Source organism: Gadus chalcogrammus, chromosome 15 (assembly GCF_026213295.1).
Source record: "Gadus chalcogrammus isolate NIFS_2021 chromosome 15, NIFS_Gcha_1.0, whole genome shotgun sequence".
NCBI classification, from domain to species: Eukaryota; Metazoa; Chordata; class Actinopteri; order Gadiformes; family Gadidae; genus Gadus; species Gadus chalcogrammus.
Genome location: NC_079426.1, coordinates 11952883 through 11965979, shown reverse-complemented (window position 1 = coordinate 11965979; position 13097 = coordinate 11952883). Strand labels below are relative to the sequence as shown.

General features: G+C 45.4%; 1 protein-coding gene across 1 annotated transcript in view; it reads left to right on the top strand.

The window, feature by feature from the left end:
* The window catches only part of LOC130404192 (disintegrin and metalloproteinase domain-containing protein 12-like), a 46547-nt gene extending 34300 nt beyond the window's left edge, over nucleotides 1-12247 (top strand). Inside the window, exons 5-11 of the mRNA XM_056608839.1 lie at nucleotides 773-849; nucleotides 2368-2575; nucleotides 3795-3860; nucleotides 4856-4927; nucleotides 5392-5561; nucleotides 6505-6589; nucleotides 11494-12247. Coding sequence (XP_056464814.1) covers nucleotides 773-849; nucleotides 2368-2575; nucleotides 3795-3860; nucleotides 4856-4927; nucleotides 5392-5561; nucleotides 6505-6589; nucleotides 11494-11646 — 831 coding nt within the window. The 3' untranslated portion in view covers nucleotides 11647-12247. The remainder of the gene's footprint in view (nucleotides 1-772; nucleotides 850-2367; nucleotides 2576-3794; nucleotides 3861-4855; nucleotides 4928-5391; nucleotides 5562-6504; nucleotides 6590-11493) is intronic.
* The last annotated feature ends 850 nt before the right edge of the window (nucleotides 12248-13097 follow it).

The window sequence follows — 13097 nt, the reverse complement described above, 5'->3', positions numbered from 1 at the left end:
CACTGGATGACAACATGTTTTATGCTTCAATATTGTATAAATGGTCGGCAGTATGAAAACATAAATATGGCCAGACAGGTTTGTTGTTTGATAAAAAGCGTTCATAGTGAGCGGTAAACAATATCCTCCTAATGTATCGTTCATGTTGGAGACGTGAATATGGAAACATTCCCTTCTCCTTGTTTCAGTCGCATCTTCTTTTAAAAAACGTCATTTAAAACAAATGTCGGATCATGCAGTGGACCACTAAGGAGACACCGACTTTGAATTTCTATAGTCTACCTTAAATGATGCGGTGAATGTGAGATAAAGGATACGTTACAATGATCCACCATGATTGCAAAGTAATAATTGTACAATCGCAAAACGACATGACCTCGAGCCCCCTTGAAAAAGTTTCCCTTTGAAAAGTTTGTTGGGAATAAGCCAGTGCTGAAGATCTCTTTTTTTACTTTATAATTGACTCCTGGTAACTTGCTCAAAGAGTTATGCCTGGCGGGACAACAAAACATTTTACTGGGGAGCTTTATGTGCTCCCATAAAACGTGCCATGAGACGCTGAATGGACAAAGACGCTGAATTAATTTGCTGCTAAAATTAGCCGCTACCTCCGTTGCCCTCATCCAGGGTACCGGACGATGTCAGGCCCGCCCGGTTCACTGTTTAGCCATGGTGTTCCCCCGGGCTGTTCTGCCTCAGCCTCTCTTGAGGCACTTTGCGCGGTGAAGCAGGACGGACATCACATTTTTCTTCCTCTTTTTCTCTCTCGTAGAAAAACTGCTACTACCATGGAGAGGTGCAGGGGCGTCTGAAATCGGATGTCTCCCTTAGTGCCTGCTCAGGCCTTCGGTAAGAAATTAAAAATGTAATATGTTACAGGGTAAGTAGTAACCTCTTTTTTAACAAGGGCTTTTTCTCCCCTCTTTAAATACATTTCAGGTAGCCTGACATTGGCCGGCCAATTTGCAAATACACATTGGTCTGGAAGCTCTCAGTTCATTTTTCCATTTCCAAGGGGCGCTATCAGCAACCGCAGACCAAAATGCACTGGACACAATTGGATAGACCTACGACCACCAATCAGAGCGTGTGACACATCAGCGGCAGCCATCTTGGTTTATGTAAATGTCTCTGTGGCGCTCCCATAGGGGGTCCTGATATCAAACCCGCCCCTCATTAGTTGAGCGGTTAGGATTGGCCCCTGCCAGGTCGACTGGAAATCTGTCTGACTGAAGGGGAAAATAGTATATTTTTTCCTATGTTGCCTAACAAACCAATCTTCATAGACCGCTTTGCAAACACAGCGTTAAATACAGAAGTTTATTACTTCTTTAATGTGGGCTTTGAAAGCCCACGTCATCCCAATTTCAGGGGGCAATTCTATTTTTATTAGCTTCAAAATGCCCTGAGCCCCCGCTCATTTCAGATAATTTCTGACCCTGTTGTGATGTATGCACACAAACGAACAGCAACATCTCTTAGTGTGGTGTTAATTGCCCATGGTCCTGGCCCTGTGTGTGTGTGTGTGTGTGTGTGTGTGTGTGTGTGTGTGTGTGTGTGTGTGTGTGTGTGTGTGTGTGTGTGTGTGTGTGTGTGTGTGTGTGTGTGTGTGTGTGTGTGTGTGTGTGTGTGTGTGTGTGTACACATGGCCTTTAAGTCGTTAGCCCCCTCGGTTCAATGTAAATTAGATGCTAGGAGGGTCCGTTTATTGGTCGGCATTCGTCACACATCGTTATTTATCACTATACGAGTGCCGTTTAGCACTTATTTCTGTCTGGGTTTCTTTCTCCTAATAGCCACCCGCAAAGTGCCCGAGTTTTAGACATCAGGAAAAAAGTATATATAGAAATTATATAATTATATATCTTCTGCTCAATTACCCCCAAACAGCATGTGCATTTTGATTTATTCCAATTTAAATGTGTACTGTTAACATCAAGAGACATTAGAATGTTTATCGTAAATCCCCATTATAATTGGTGAGGACCAGACATTAGATGAACATTCAGGGCTCATAAGACCATATCATTCTGATAGAATATTTTGGCAAATTATACGAAATAGATGCAAAGAAACTAGCTGCCAAAGCTTTGAGATCCTTTAGTTCTCTTCTTCTTTCAGTGACATTTACTGTTCACCTACCAGCCAAAGGTTCTGGGTTTGATCCCCATTTTCCCAAGCCTAACCTGTAGGCAACCTTGAGTAGGATGCCCTACCATTCACTGGATAAAACTATCCGCTAAATGGCGAACAGAAAAAATCTGTGCGACTTCGACCTCGGTTTTCTTAAGAGTCTAGACATCTCGTCTGAGAATGGAGCGACCATTCAAGTGTTTTGTTCACCAATCCCTGTGATTTCCTCGGCAGGGGATTCATCGCCCTTGAGAACAAGACCCTTGTCATTGAGCCCACTCCGGGGCCCCTCAGCGGTGGCTATGCAGACAACAACACCCACCTCCTCTATCGCCTGGAGGACCTCGATCTCACGCCCGGCACCTGCGGACATGGGTTCAACGTGTCATCTCCCGCACCTCAAGACGGCATGGGAAACCCCTTTCATTCGTTCAGCACACGGGTGAGTGTTCTTCTGATTTATTTGTTGTGTTTTCTAAATGTCACAAGAACATATCATCAAAGGGAAAGGTATTTTACTGTCCTGGGGTGAATTTGATTAGCCATTCCAAGCCATTAAAGAATGTATCCAATAGTGATATCACAAGTGAGAGTTTCCGACCATGTGTATGATAGATAGATTAGCCAATCAGTTGATACAGTCGACTGGGTGAGTGGACTGATGTGTCAATCTATCATTCCATCCACTAGTACATCACTAATTGTGAGGTAAATCTTTTATTGTATACATTGTTTCCCATAATTGATTGATTCTTTTATATCACGATATCAATCAAATGTTAATTTGGTGGAAAATAAATGAGTTGAAATGAGCTATCAACCAGGTCAATATGATGCGAGATCTTTGTGTTAAAGCCCCAGGTCTCTGCACCACACCGTGGGCTTTACACTGTGGGCTCAGAGGCCAGCGTTCGAACCCTCCTGCGGTGGCCTTTGGCCCACAGTGCTCATGCCATGTGCTACGTGTTTGTGGCGTGTTGCGGTCCATCTGCCATCCGACTACACTGTTGGCACATGGATCTGCCAACAGTGTGTAATCCCACTGCCCTTGTTCCGTGTGATTGGTCAAAAGGACAGGTCACATTGCCAACGATGTCCACGCTTTGTCTAAACTTGAATAAATTCTACCAATGCAATCAGGATATCAACATGCATTTACTGTTGAGAACTTAGAATATAGAATGTGTCTTTCTGCTATATAATCTGCATACCAACGAGGCATGTAAGTAATTGCAGATTCCAAACATGTTCTTGGATAAATTGTTGCAATATGCTTTTGAAAAAAATGAATTCAAGGTAGCTTAGCCTCTTTTTCGCTGGAACAGATTTATGTATTACAGGCGTAATAGGATTTATAATGAAGTTTTTAAAATGGGTCAGGGGAAGCTGTTATATTCCAACATTGTGCCAACGTGTGGGCCAAAGGAGACCGCTAAATCAGTGAAAGCTTTTTGTGGTCACACATTTTGAACACTTTTGAAAACACGTTGCCCTTGACACCGGTTATGTGTTTTCCTCCTGAAACCGCCTCCTCTTCTAATTGAATCCCTCTCTCCATCTCTCTCTCCATCTCTCTCTCTCTCTCTCTCTCTCTCTCTCTCTCTCTCTCTCTCTCTCTCTCTCTCTCTCTCTCTATCTCTCTCTCTTTCTCTCAAACGTAGCACAAGAGACATGCCCAGAAAACCACCAAATACGTGGAGCTGGTCATCGTTGCGGACAACCGAGAGGTAAAAATAACCCAACCACCACCACCGCCGGGCTGCCCTAACGAGCAGCTCTTTAAAGGAGGGGTGGGGTTAGCAGTACCACCAGTGACACAGGTCCCAGTGGCCCCGTTGCAGAATTAGGTCAGTGTGCAACATGGTCTAGTGGCAGCAGCCCAGTTCTTCAGACAGGAAGCGGTGAGTAATTCCCCCAGTGGATGGGGGGGTTGGAGTGGGTGTGTTGGGGGCAGGGGAGGGGGGGGGGGGGGGGGACAGGAAAAAGGAAAAGGCCGGGAGGATACAACCCAGTTCTTCTGTAAGCAGACCTGGGCACGCCGGAGGATTTCCTCTCGGCTACGCTCAGCTGAGGCCAGCAGTGAACGCTGAACTGCTTGAACCGCTCTTTGGAACGAGAGGAGCTGTAGAATGGTCAGTCAGTCAGGTGTGGCTGTAAGTTCCTCAGCCCCCCCCCAGCCACAGGTGGACGCACCTTGTAGATCCACAGAAAGACAGTTTGAGATGCGATACTCAACACACAGGTTTTAGAAATTGCTTTCAGCATCTTGCACTCCTGTTTGCTTTTGGATCCTTTAATGGAACCTTGGAACTTTTTTTTTTCTTTTCTGTATTTTGTCTTGTAGTAAAGTGTATTTGGACTCAAAATGGGTTAAGCTCTTCTTTGTTCTCATCTCGGCTGTTTACTCTGGTCCTTTCGGATTTCACACTCAATCTCCGAGCAGAGCCCCGTACATCCAGGTCCAAACAGTCTGCCTCTACGACCACAGAACAGTCTCTGCCACCTCGCTCCTCCCCATGTTTCAGTAATGTCTTATAATCTGTTTCCAATGTGGAATTCTTCACATTTCTTCAAATCTTATATACTTTTCTATCTCTGTCCCTAATGAGGTTTAGGCCCTGAGAATGAAAGAAAAACAGCTGAAATGTCTGCTCGAGTTTGAGAAAGTATGGATCTTTCTTTGTTCTTGTTCAATACGGCTAACACAATGTTCTGTGCACAGTTCCAGAAACAGGGGAAGGATGTGGAGAGAGTGAAGCAGAGACTGGCGGAGATAGCAAATTATGTGGACAAGGTAAGGGTCGCCCTCCCCACGACACAGAAGAAATGTATCTTTTTATTTTTTCTAGAGGAGACATACCTTTCAGAAGATATGTAAGGGCACTATGTGATGTATTGCAGAAGGTTCTTTACGAATGTGATGAAATTGAATACATCGCCGGCATGGAAAATGCAATATGATTATCTCTGGATGGAGAGAAAGCACACATCGTTTTCTGACCGAAAAACGTATGAAGAAAAAATAAAATTGTCAGATAACAAAATATCAGGGTAGGGTAGCGGCTATGGGGTTGTGCTCCCTGCCGAAAGGTACTGGGTACGATCCCTGATAAATTCTTGCATGCGTTTATGTATTATAGCCCTATGAATCACAACCTATTCAAAACATTATAGTGCACACCCTATTAGCAGCAGTGTCAAAAAAATGGTCACGTCTGACAAGGACGTTTTCAGATCTAATCTAAAGTCCCCCTGTAGTTCTACAGGCCCCTGAACATCCGGGTGGCCCTGGTGGGCCTGGAGGTGTGGAGCGACGCCGATAAGTGTGCCGTGTCTCAGGATCCCTTCTCCACGCTCCACGAGTTCCTGGACTGGAGGAAAGCCAAGCTCCTCCCCCAGAAACCTCACGACAACGCCCAGCTCATCAGGTGAGAAGAACACACAGAATCACAACTGCCAATTTGATCCTTTTTTCCGGATATAACATCAGGCATGCGATGGTGTGCCAGTGGAGGGACTCCGGGCCCAAGGGCCCACCAAAACATTACCGGGGCCAGGGAAAAGTAATTTATCTTTGTAAATCGTTCGGAATCTTAATCAACGAATCAATCTTGCATTGCCTATTAGTTTGGCTTGCGCTGCGTGCATTAAGTATGCCAGTCAGATAACTAGATAATAACATGCACAGATATATGATGACTCTTCAATACAGTAAGCCCCCTTTCAATCTTCAAACATGCCAATTATTGAAGATACAGCTAAGGCATGTAGGCCTGCATATATATTTTAGAATGAAATAACAAATTAAAATGCAAATTGTCCCGCAGCCCGGGTAGACTTCATTTATAGGCGTCATAGGTGAACTGCGCAAGCCAAGGAGAAGCAAAAATGATGTTATTACGGCGCTCGTTCATGGTTCCTATGCCGATTTGTCACGTTCCCCTGACAATTTTTAAGCTGGGCACAGAGGGTGATTGATCTGCACGTCCACACCGATGTTACGGCTTGACGGCCGCTTTAAATGCCACGGCCGTGCGTTGACTTTCCATCATGAACGACACATCACACCAACCATAAGGCAGGCTTTATGGTCCAAACCCTAAGTGTGAAGACCAGTGTTTAAAGTCAGATAAAGATAAGACAAAGTCATCATAGGCATACAACAAAAGTATGTTTGGTTAGTCTCAGAGACCAGGAGCAATAAAGATAAGAACAAGACGTATATAAATAACTGAAAAGATAAATAATATACATAATAAGCACTTGGGTATGGGAGGAATATAGCTGTAAAGAAAAACATCAGTGTTAAATTTATATTCGTAAACTGTTCAGAATCTGGTCGCATTTTGATGTCTGTCCTCTGTTTTCTAGTGGCGTCTACTTCCAGGGTACAACGATTGGAATGGCACCTATAATGAGCATGTGCACAGTGGACCAATCGGGTGGCGTCGTCATGGTGAGTTCCCCTGAACCAGCCATCCGTAGGCCTTTTTATTTACTCCCCAGCCGCCTCCTCTTCCCTCTACCTAATGTGGTCGTAACCCAACATAAGAAAGGCAGTAAAAACCGTCTGTTCTGTAATGAGATGCTCAGGAGGGAGGACGTATGTGAGCGAGCAGGCTGCAGGCAGATGTGCTGGACGACGTATAATAACAATCTAGAAAAGACACGGCAGCAACGGAAACAGCCGAGAGGACCAACTGAAAAATTTACAAACGTGGAGCTCAGGAACAGATGCAAAATCATGTTTTTGATGTTCCATGTCTAAAAAAACGAGCTGAGGCCTATTATACAAAGCCATCAGAAAAATACAGCTCTGCTACAATCATGCTGAATGGGCTTTGATCCTATAAAACAATAGGACTCTATCTTCTGCACTAAACATGAACTGAAACTCGCACTCCCGCTGCTCTGGGCTCAAGAAGGAGAACCTTGAGAAGGAGAACAGGGATCCCAGTGCTCTCTGTTGAAGGGTTGACTTATACAAGGAGAGAAGTTGTGCTCTAGTGTTGGATGCATAGGCATGTTTTTAAGGGGCCTTGGAGGTATTAAAATGACACATCAAAGAGATTAACGCCTTGATTTGCAATGCTGCATGCGTGTATCTTCACAATATATTGTATGTATGTATTGTACTGTATACATTTAGGTATAGGATGGTGCATATTCACCCACACTCCATCATGTCACACACAAATCATATCACACACACGTTCACCCATCCCTGACATACACGCACGCACACACACACACACACACCCAAACACATTTACAAGCACGCACATACACACACACACACACACACACACACACACACACACACACACACACACACACACACACACACACACACACACACACACACACACACACACAAACACACACACATATCTTCACCACACATCTACACATGTGTGTGTAAATGTGTATGTCCTGGACATAGAGGCTGGCTGTCCTTGACCCTGGTTAAATTAGCGTACACAGTGTTTTAAACCATTCCACATTTACATTTTTATTGGTATGATAAATTGCACCACATTAGGCCTGTACAACACCACATGTGAATAAAAGGACAATCTCCCTAACCCTGTTGAACCACAACACTCCAACACAATACTGACTCACAACACGCAAAAGCTGAGACCAAATAACAAACCGAGTTCTGGATCTGAGTCCATCCCGGGTCACTTGACTTCATGCCAATCGGGCGGGCAGCTCTTAGTCCGACAGAGACTGCTCTGGATTCCGACCCTCTGACAGATATGTTTGTCTGCGGGCCGGGGTTATGGCCCGGGCTTATCCCCAGATGTGAGGGCTGCCGGCTACTGGCAGGTGGTTGGAGAGACGTCTTGGAGGGAGATCAAAGCTCCAAGCCCCCCCCCCCCCCCTGAATCAGACGAATCCAGTGCTCACTCACGAGCAAACACTATCAACGACTTCACCTAAAAGGTCTCGTGAAGTTGGCTCAGATGTAGTCGGTTTATAACGGCCTCCGCCGTGTCAGCATGTTTCAATGTGTTTGGCGAGAGAGTGAATATTATCTGTCAACGCAAACAGAAATATCGTAGAACACTTCTAAATTGGTAGTTATTTCCTGCCAAAAATGTTTTATTGGATTTTCTTTTTTTATTGTCTCCATAACAACCCTATCGGGTTTTTATGTGATTGCGGTTTGAAACAAGTCATACACAGACAGACAGAAGACAGACAGACGCACACACAAACACACACACACACACACACGTACAGACAAACACAGTCAATATATAGAATAAAGCCCAGAGTCCAACACACACACACACACACACACACACACACACACACACACACACACACACACACACACACACACACACACACACACACACACACACACACACACACACACACACACACACACACACAATCAAGATACATAAGAAAGCACGGACACACACAAACACACACAGCCAGAATACAAAGACACACACACATACACACAGTCAAGAAACACAATAAAGCTGGTGCACTCTCACAAAGCAATATACAAAATAATAATGGACACAATAATGGACACACGCAAACCCATCAAACACAGTAAAGATACAAAATAACAAACACAGACCAACACAGTGAAGATGCAAAACAAAAGACAAAAGATAGTGCACTCAAACACTCACACACACACACACACACACACACACACACACACACACACACATACACACTGTCAGGATGCAAAACAAGGACACACACAAAGTCAAGATACAGAATAAAGCACACAAACACACACACACACACACACACACACACACACACACACACACACACACACAGTCAAGATGCAAAACTAAGGACAAACACAAACATTCACGATACAGAATAAAGCCCAGAAACAAACACACATAGTCAAGATGCCAAACAAAGGACACACACGAGTCAAAATACAGAAAAAAGCGAGTAGACACAAACACACAACTATAACAACTGGAGGAGCTGAATTATTCCCATTTTTCCCAGCGAGAGGCGGTGTCTTGGCTCCCCAGATATTACTCTTTAGTCAGGAGAGAGAAGGCGTCTCTGATCTCTGTTGACCTTGAAACGTGACCTTCACCGTCGAGGGAACAACACATGATGTTCCCTCCCCCAGCCCCCCACTCCGAGTGGAGACAGCGCTGACCACCGGCTAGAGAAGACAAGGAGGAGAGAGGAGCGGATAGGAGAAGAGGAGAGGAGAGGAGGAGACAGGGAAGGAGGAGGAGGAGAGGAGGAGAGGGAAAGAGAGCAGAGGAGAAGAAAAGGGGAGAGGAGCAGAGAGGAGTCTAGGAGAGAGGAGACGTGGCAGAGACTATAGAAGAGATGATAGGCGGAGAGAAGAGAGGATAACAGGTGAAAGGAGATGAGGAGAAGAGATAATAGGTGTAGAGGGGATAAGAGGAGAAGCAGGGATTTAATGTGAGGGAAGATCAAACATGATTCTACTCTTGCATGGTTTACTTTCTAGAGAAGGGTGTTCGGTCGGGCTAGAGTTGCTCATGAGTAGTATTTCAAGCACGCCTCTGCCAATCATACTTTTTATGCAGTGGAAATCTGTGTGTGTGTGTTTGTGTGTTTTCGTGTGCGTAGGCGTGTGTACGTGCAGGTTCTTTGTTGACTTTTGCATGTGTTTGTGTGCAAGTGTTTTTTCGTCTACTTGTCTGTGTATGGGTGGGTGTGTGTACAGTTTCTGTATGCGTGTTCATGCGTCGATCTCTGTGCTTGTGTGTGTGTGTGTGTGGGTGTGTGTGCACTGCATAGGTGGTTGAGCTCTGTGGCGTATGTGACACAGCACACTGCTACATCCACGCTACACCCAACCAGAGCCATCACAGACCTGTCATTCCCCCTCCGAAACGCTACACTTCCTGTCTCCATCTCCTGCTCCCCCCTTCACCCACCCTCCCCCGATCCCTTGCCGTCTACGTCGCTACTCTCTCGTCTCTCTCTGCAATTCTGGTGGCAGGCTGCCTTTCCTCACAGCCATATTTCTTGCTCCCCTCTCTCTCTCTCTCTCTCTCTCTCTCTCTCTCTCTCTCTCTCTCTCTCTCTCTCTCTCTCTCTCTCTCTCTATCTCTATCTCTATCTCTATCTCTCTCTCTATCTCTCTCTCCACCGTCTCTTAAAAGATCTTTATACCACGGTCTGCGGGAATACTCGATTCTGATTGGATGCAGGGTGTGCAGTAACTCCTGATATACGGACACCTGGACAAGTAGTTCCGTCAAATTGACTGTTTACCGTTCTCAATTAATGCGCTAGCTGGCGTATCGTCTCTAAAATAGTAGTACCCATAGCAACGGGAAACAAAACAAAGCTCAGCGGACTATAATACCTCCCGCTACCTCCCGTTCTAAAGTCGTAGCTATGGTCCGTCCTAAATACTGGAGGAGTGAACAACGTTTCCGTTGCATGAGAACCCAACAGGCGTGTAATGGTGGTTCCGGGTATTAGTCGGACCCTCAGGCGTAACCAGGGAAACAAATGTATGTTTTGTGGAAAACTTTATATTCAGATTGTAAAACGCATGAAAATATAAATTAATGGTCTTAATTTGGTCACCGTTGGTAAGTGACCGTGGTATAAGCGGGATAATGCCCTTCGAGGTGTCCATTATCAGGAATTAATGGACTTCGCGGAGGCAACCGTCACGGGTTCACGCCTCCACGTCGTCCATTAATTCCTGATAATGGACACCTCGTCGGGCATTATCCCTTACTTAAATCCTAAACTTCTTCTCCGGGAGTCAGTCCATCTGAGGATGTCGTTTAGCACTGCTTCCACCAGTCACACAGCAAGTTGTGCCCAGAGTCCTTCAGCTGTTCAGTTCTAGGCTGTCTCTCAACGGCCCCCCCAACACCTGGGGCCTTCACAGGGGGGTTTGGGTGGCATTTGGGGTTGAATGGGTTCATGTCTCACACCCAGAGTGTGAGGGGAATGGGAAGCAGGAGGACAGGGGATAGGAGCCGGGAAAGAAGGCTACTGAAACAGGGTTTGAGGCCAGAGCCTGTTCTGAGTTTGATCGTTGGTTAATAGTTTTTCCTTTTTTAAGATTACCTGTCAAATCTAAAGTCCAAATGAGTGGATGGCTGAGTTAAGGGTAACGTCATCATATGATTGTGTCTCAAAGTGCCTTTTCACTGCAGATTTCCACGCATTTTTCTCCAAATTCCAAATGGACACTTGCTTAGTTAATTTAGCCATGGATATTTTATTATTATTTTATCCTCATATATTTCAACATGAACAACAGCTCCATTAGTGTAAGTAACACAAGTTGAACCAGAAGAATTGTATAACCTCTAATATGATAATGAAGTATCTATGTGTTCCGGGTTCTCCCAGGACCACTCAGAGAACCCTCTGGGTGCCGCCGTGACCCTGGCCCACGAGCTGGGTCACAACTTTGGGATGAACCACGACACGCCAGAGCGGGGGTGTGGCTGCAGGATGACCGTGGACCGGGGAGGCTGCATCATGACCCCCTCTACAGGGTGAGTAGGACCCTTCCAGCATCATGACCGCCGATACAGAACTACTGTTGAGGAAAGCTTCAGTAGCCGCGTTTACATGGCAGATCTATGCCGCATAGATTTCTATGCGGCATAGATCTGTTCCTAAAATGTGTTCCGAATGTACCGTATACATGGCATTAACAAAAGTGTCCGTTATGTCTCTCGCGCACACCTGACACGTCTCTGGACCGGCGGCGACATAATGGATGTGTTTTCACTATCGGGGATTTTAAATTTGATTGTAATGAAAGCACAGCAGGAGAGAGCTTTTCTCTGCCTGCTCCTTCAATTAAGAAGGAGGAGGACAGCGCAGCAACGTCAATTTCTCGTCAGATCTTTATATTTACCCTATGCTCCGCCGCAAACAAGAGGAATTTGGATGCGAGTCCGCAGCCAAGACTGGTGGGAGAGAGTGGTCTTACGGGAATTTAGTGACCAGGAATCCTCGAAGGTCCAATTGCGCACTACTGCAGCTGCCATCTCTCTAAGTTAAGAAGTATTTTAGTGTTCAGCCTGCAAAAGTACTAGTAGTAGCCTACTCATTTACAGTTATCTCGGACGCGCGCAGACACTTCATTAATAAACACCCATGTCCCGTCGCTTAGCAACCGGACACGCTTACCGACTACTTTTACGGAGTGATAACAAAGACATGAATCAGGCAATAAATCCACTTTCCTTGACAGCGGTGAAGTTCGGTGTGCTTAAAAGTACCGACGGAGCTCAGTGGAATTGCGAACTACTGCGGCTGCTCTAAGTTAAACCCCAATCTATGCGGAATAAGTGTATACATGGCGATTTTAAAACGGACTACACCACCTCTTCTATTCGGCATAGAATCTATGCCGAACAGATAATTGTATTCCGAATGAGGCGTATACATGACCATTTTCTATGCCGCATAGAAATCTATGCGGCATAGATGTGTCCATGTAAACGCGGCTAGTGTGACACACTAGACCTAGCCTGATACCTTCAAACTGCAATTCCGGAACCTCTCAGTTCATTTTCGAATTCCAAAGGGTGTCAATAACGGGCACAGACCATAATGCCTCTGGACGCACATGGATAGGCCTACAACTAATCATAGTCACGAATCGGGTGACGCAGCACAGGGCGAAGAAAAAATTACATCTTTCTTCTCAACAAAAGCGTCTTTTCTTCTCTAAGTGAAAATATACCGTCCACTTTGTTTAATACTATCCCGTAATCCAGAATCGACAGACCGTTGTCCATCAACGGCAGCCATCTCTGTTGTTGTTGAAATGCCACTGCTATTTGTCCTGTGTTTTACCCTCGTGTTGGATAAGCGTTTGTGGTTGGTCGTGTGTGTCTTTGTATATGCTTCGTGCCTGGCAGAAAAAGATTTGTATAGGAGCGAGGCCAAATTGTCTGGTTTCCATGCTACACTTGACCAGCATTGAGTACAAGTTT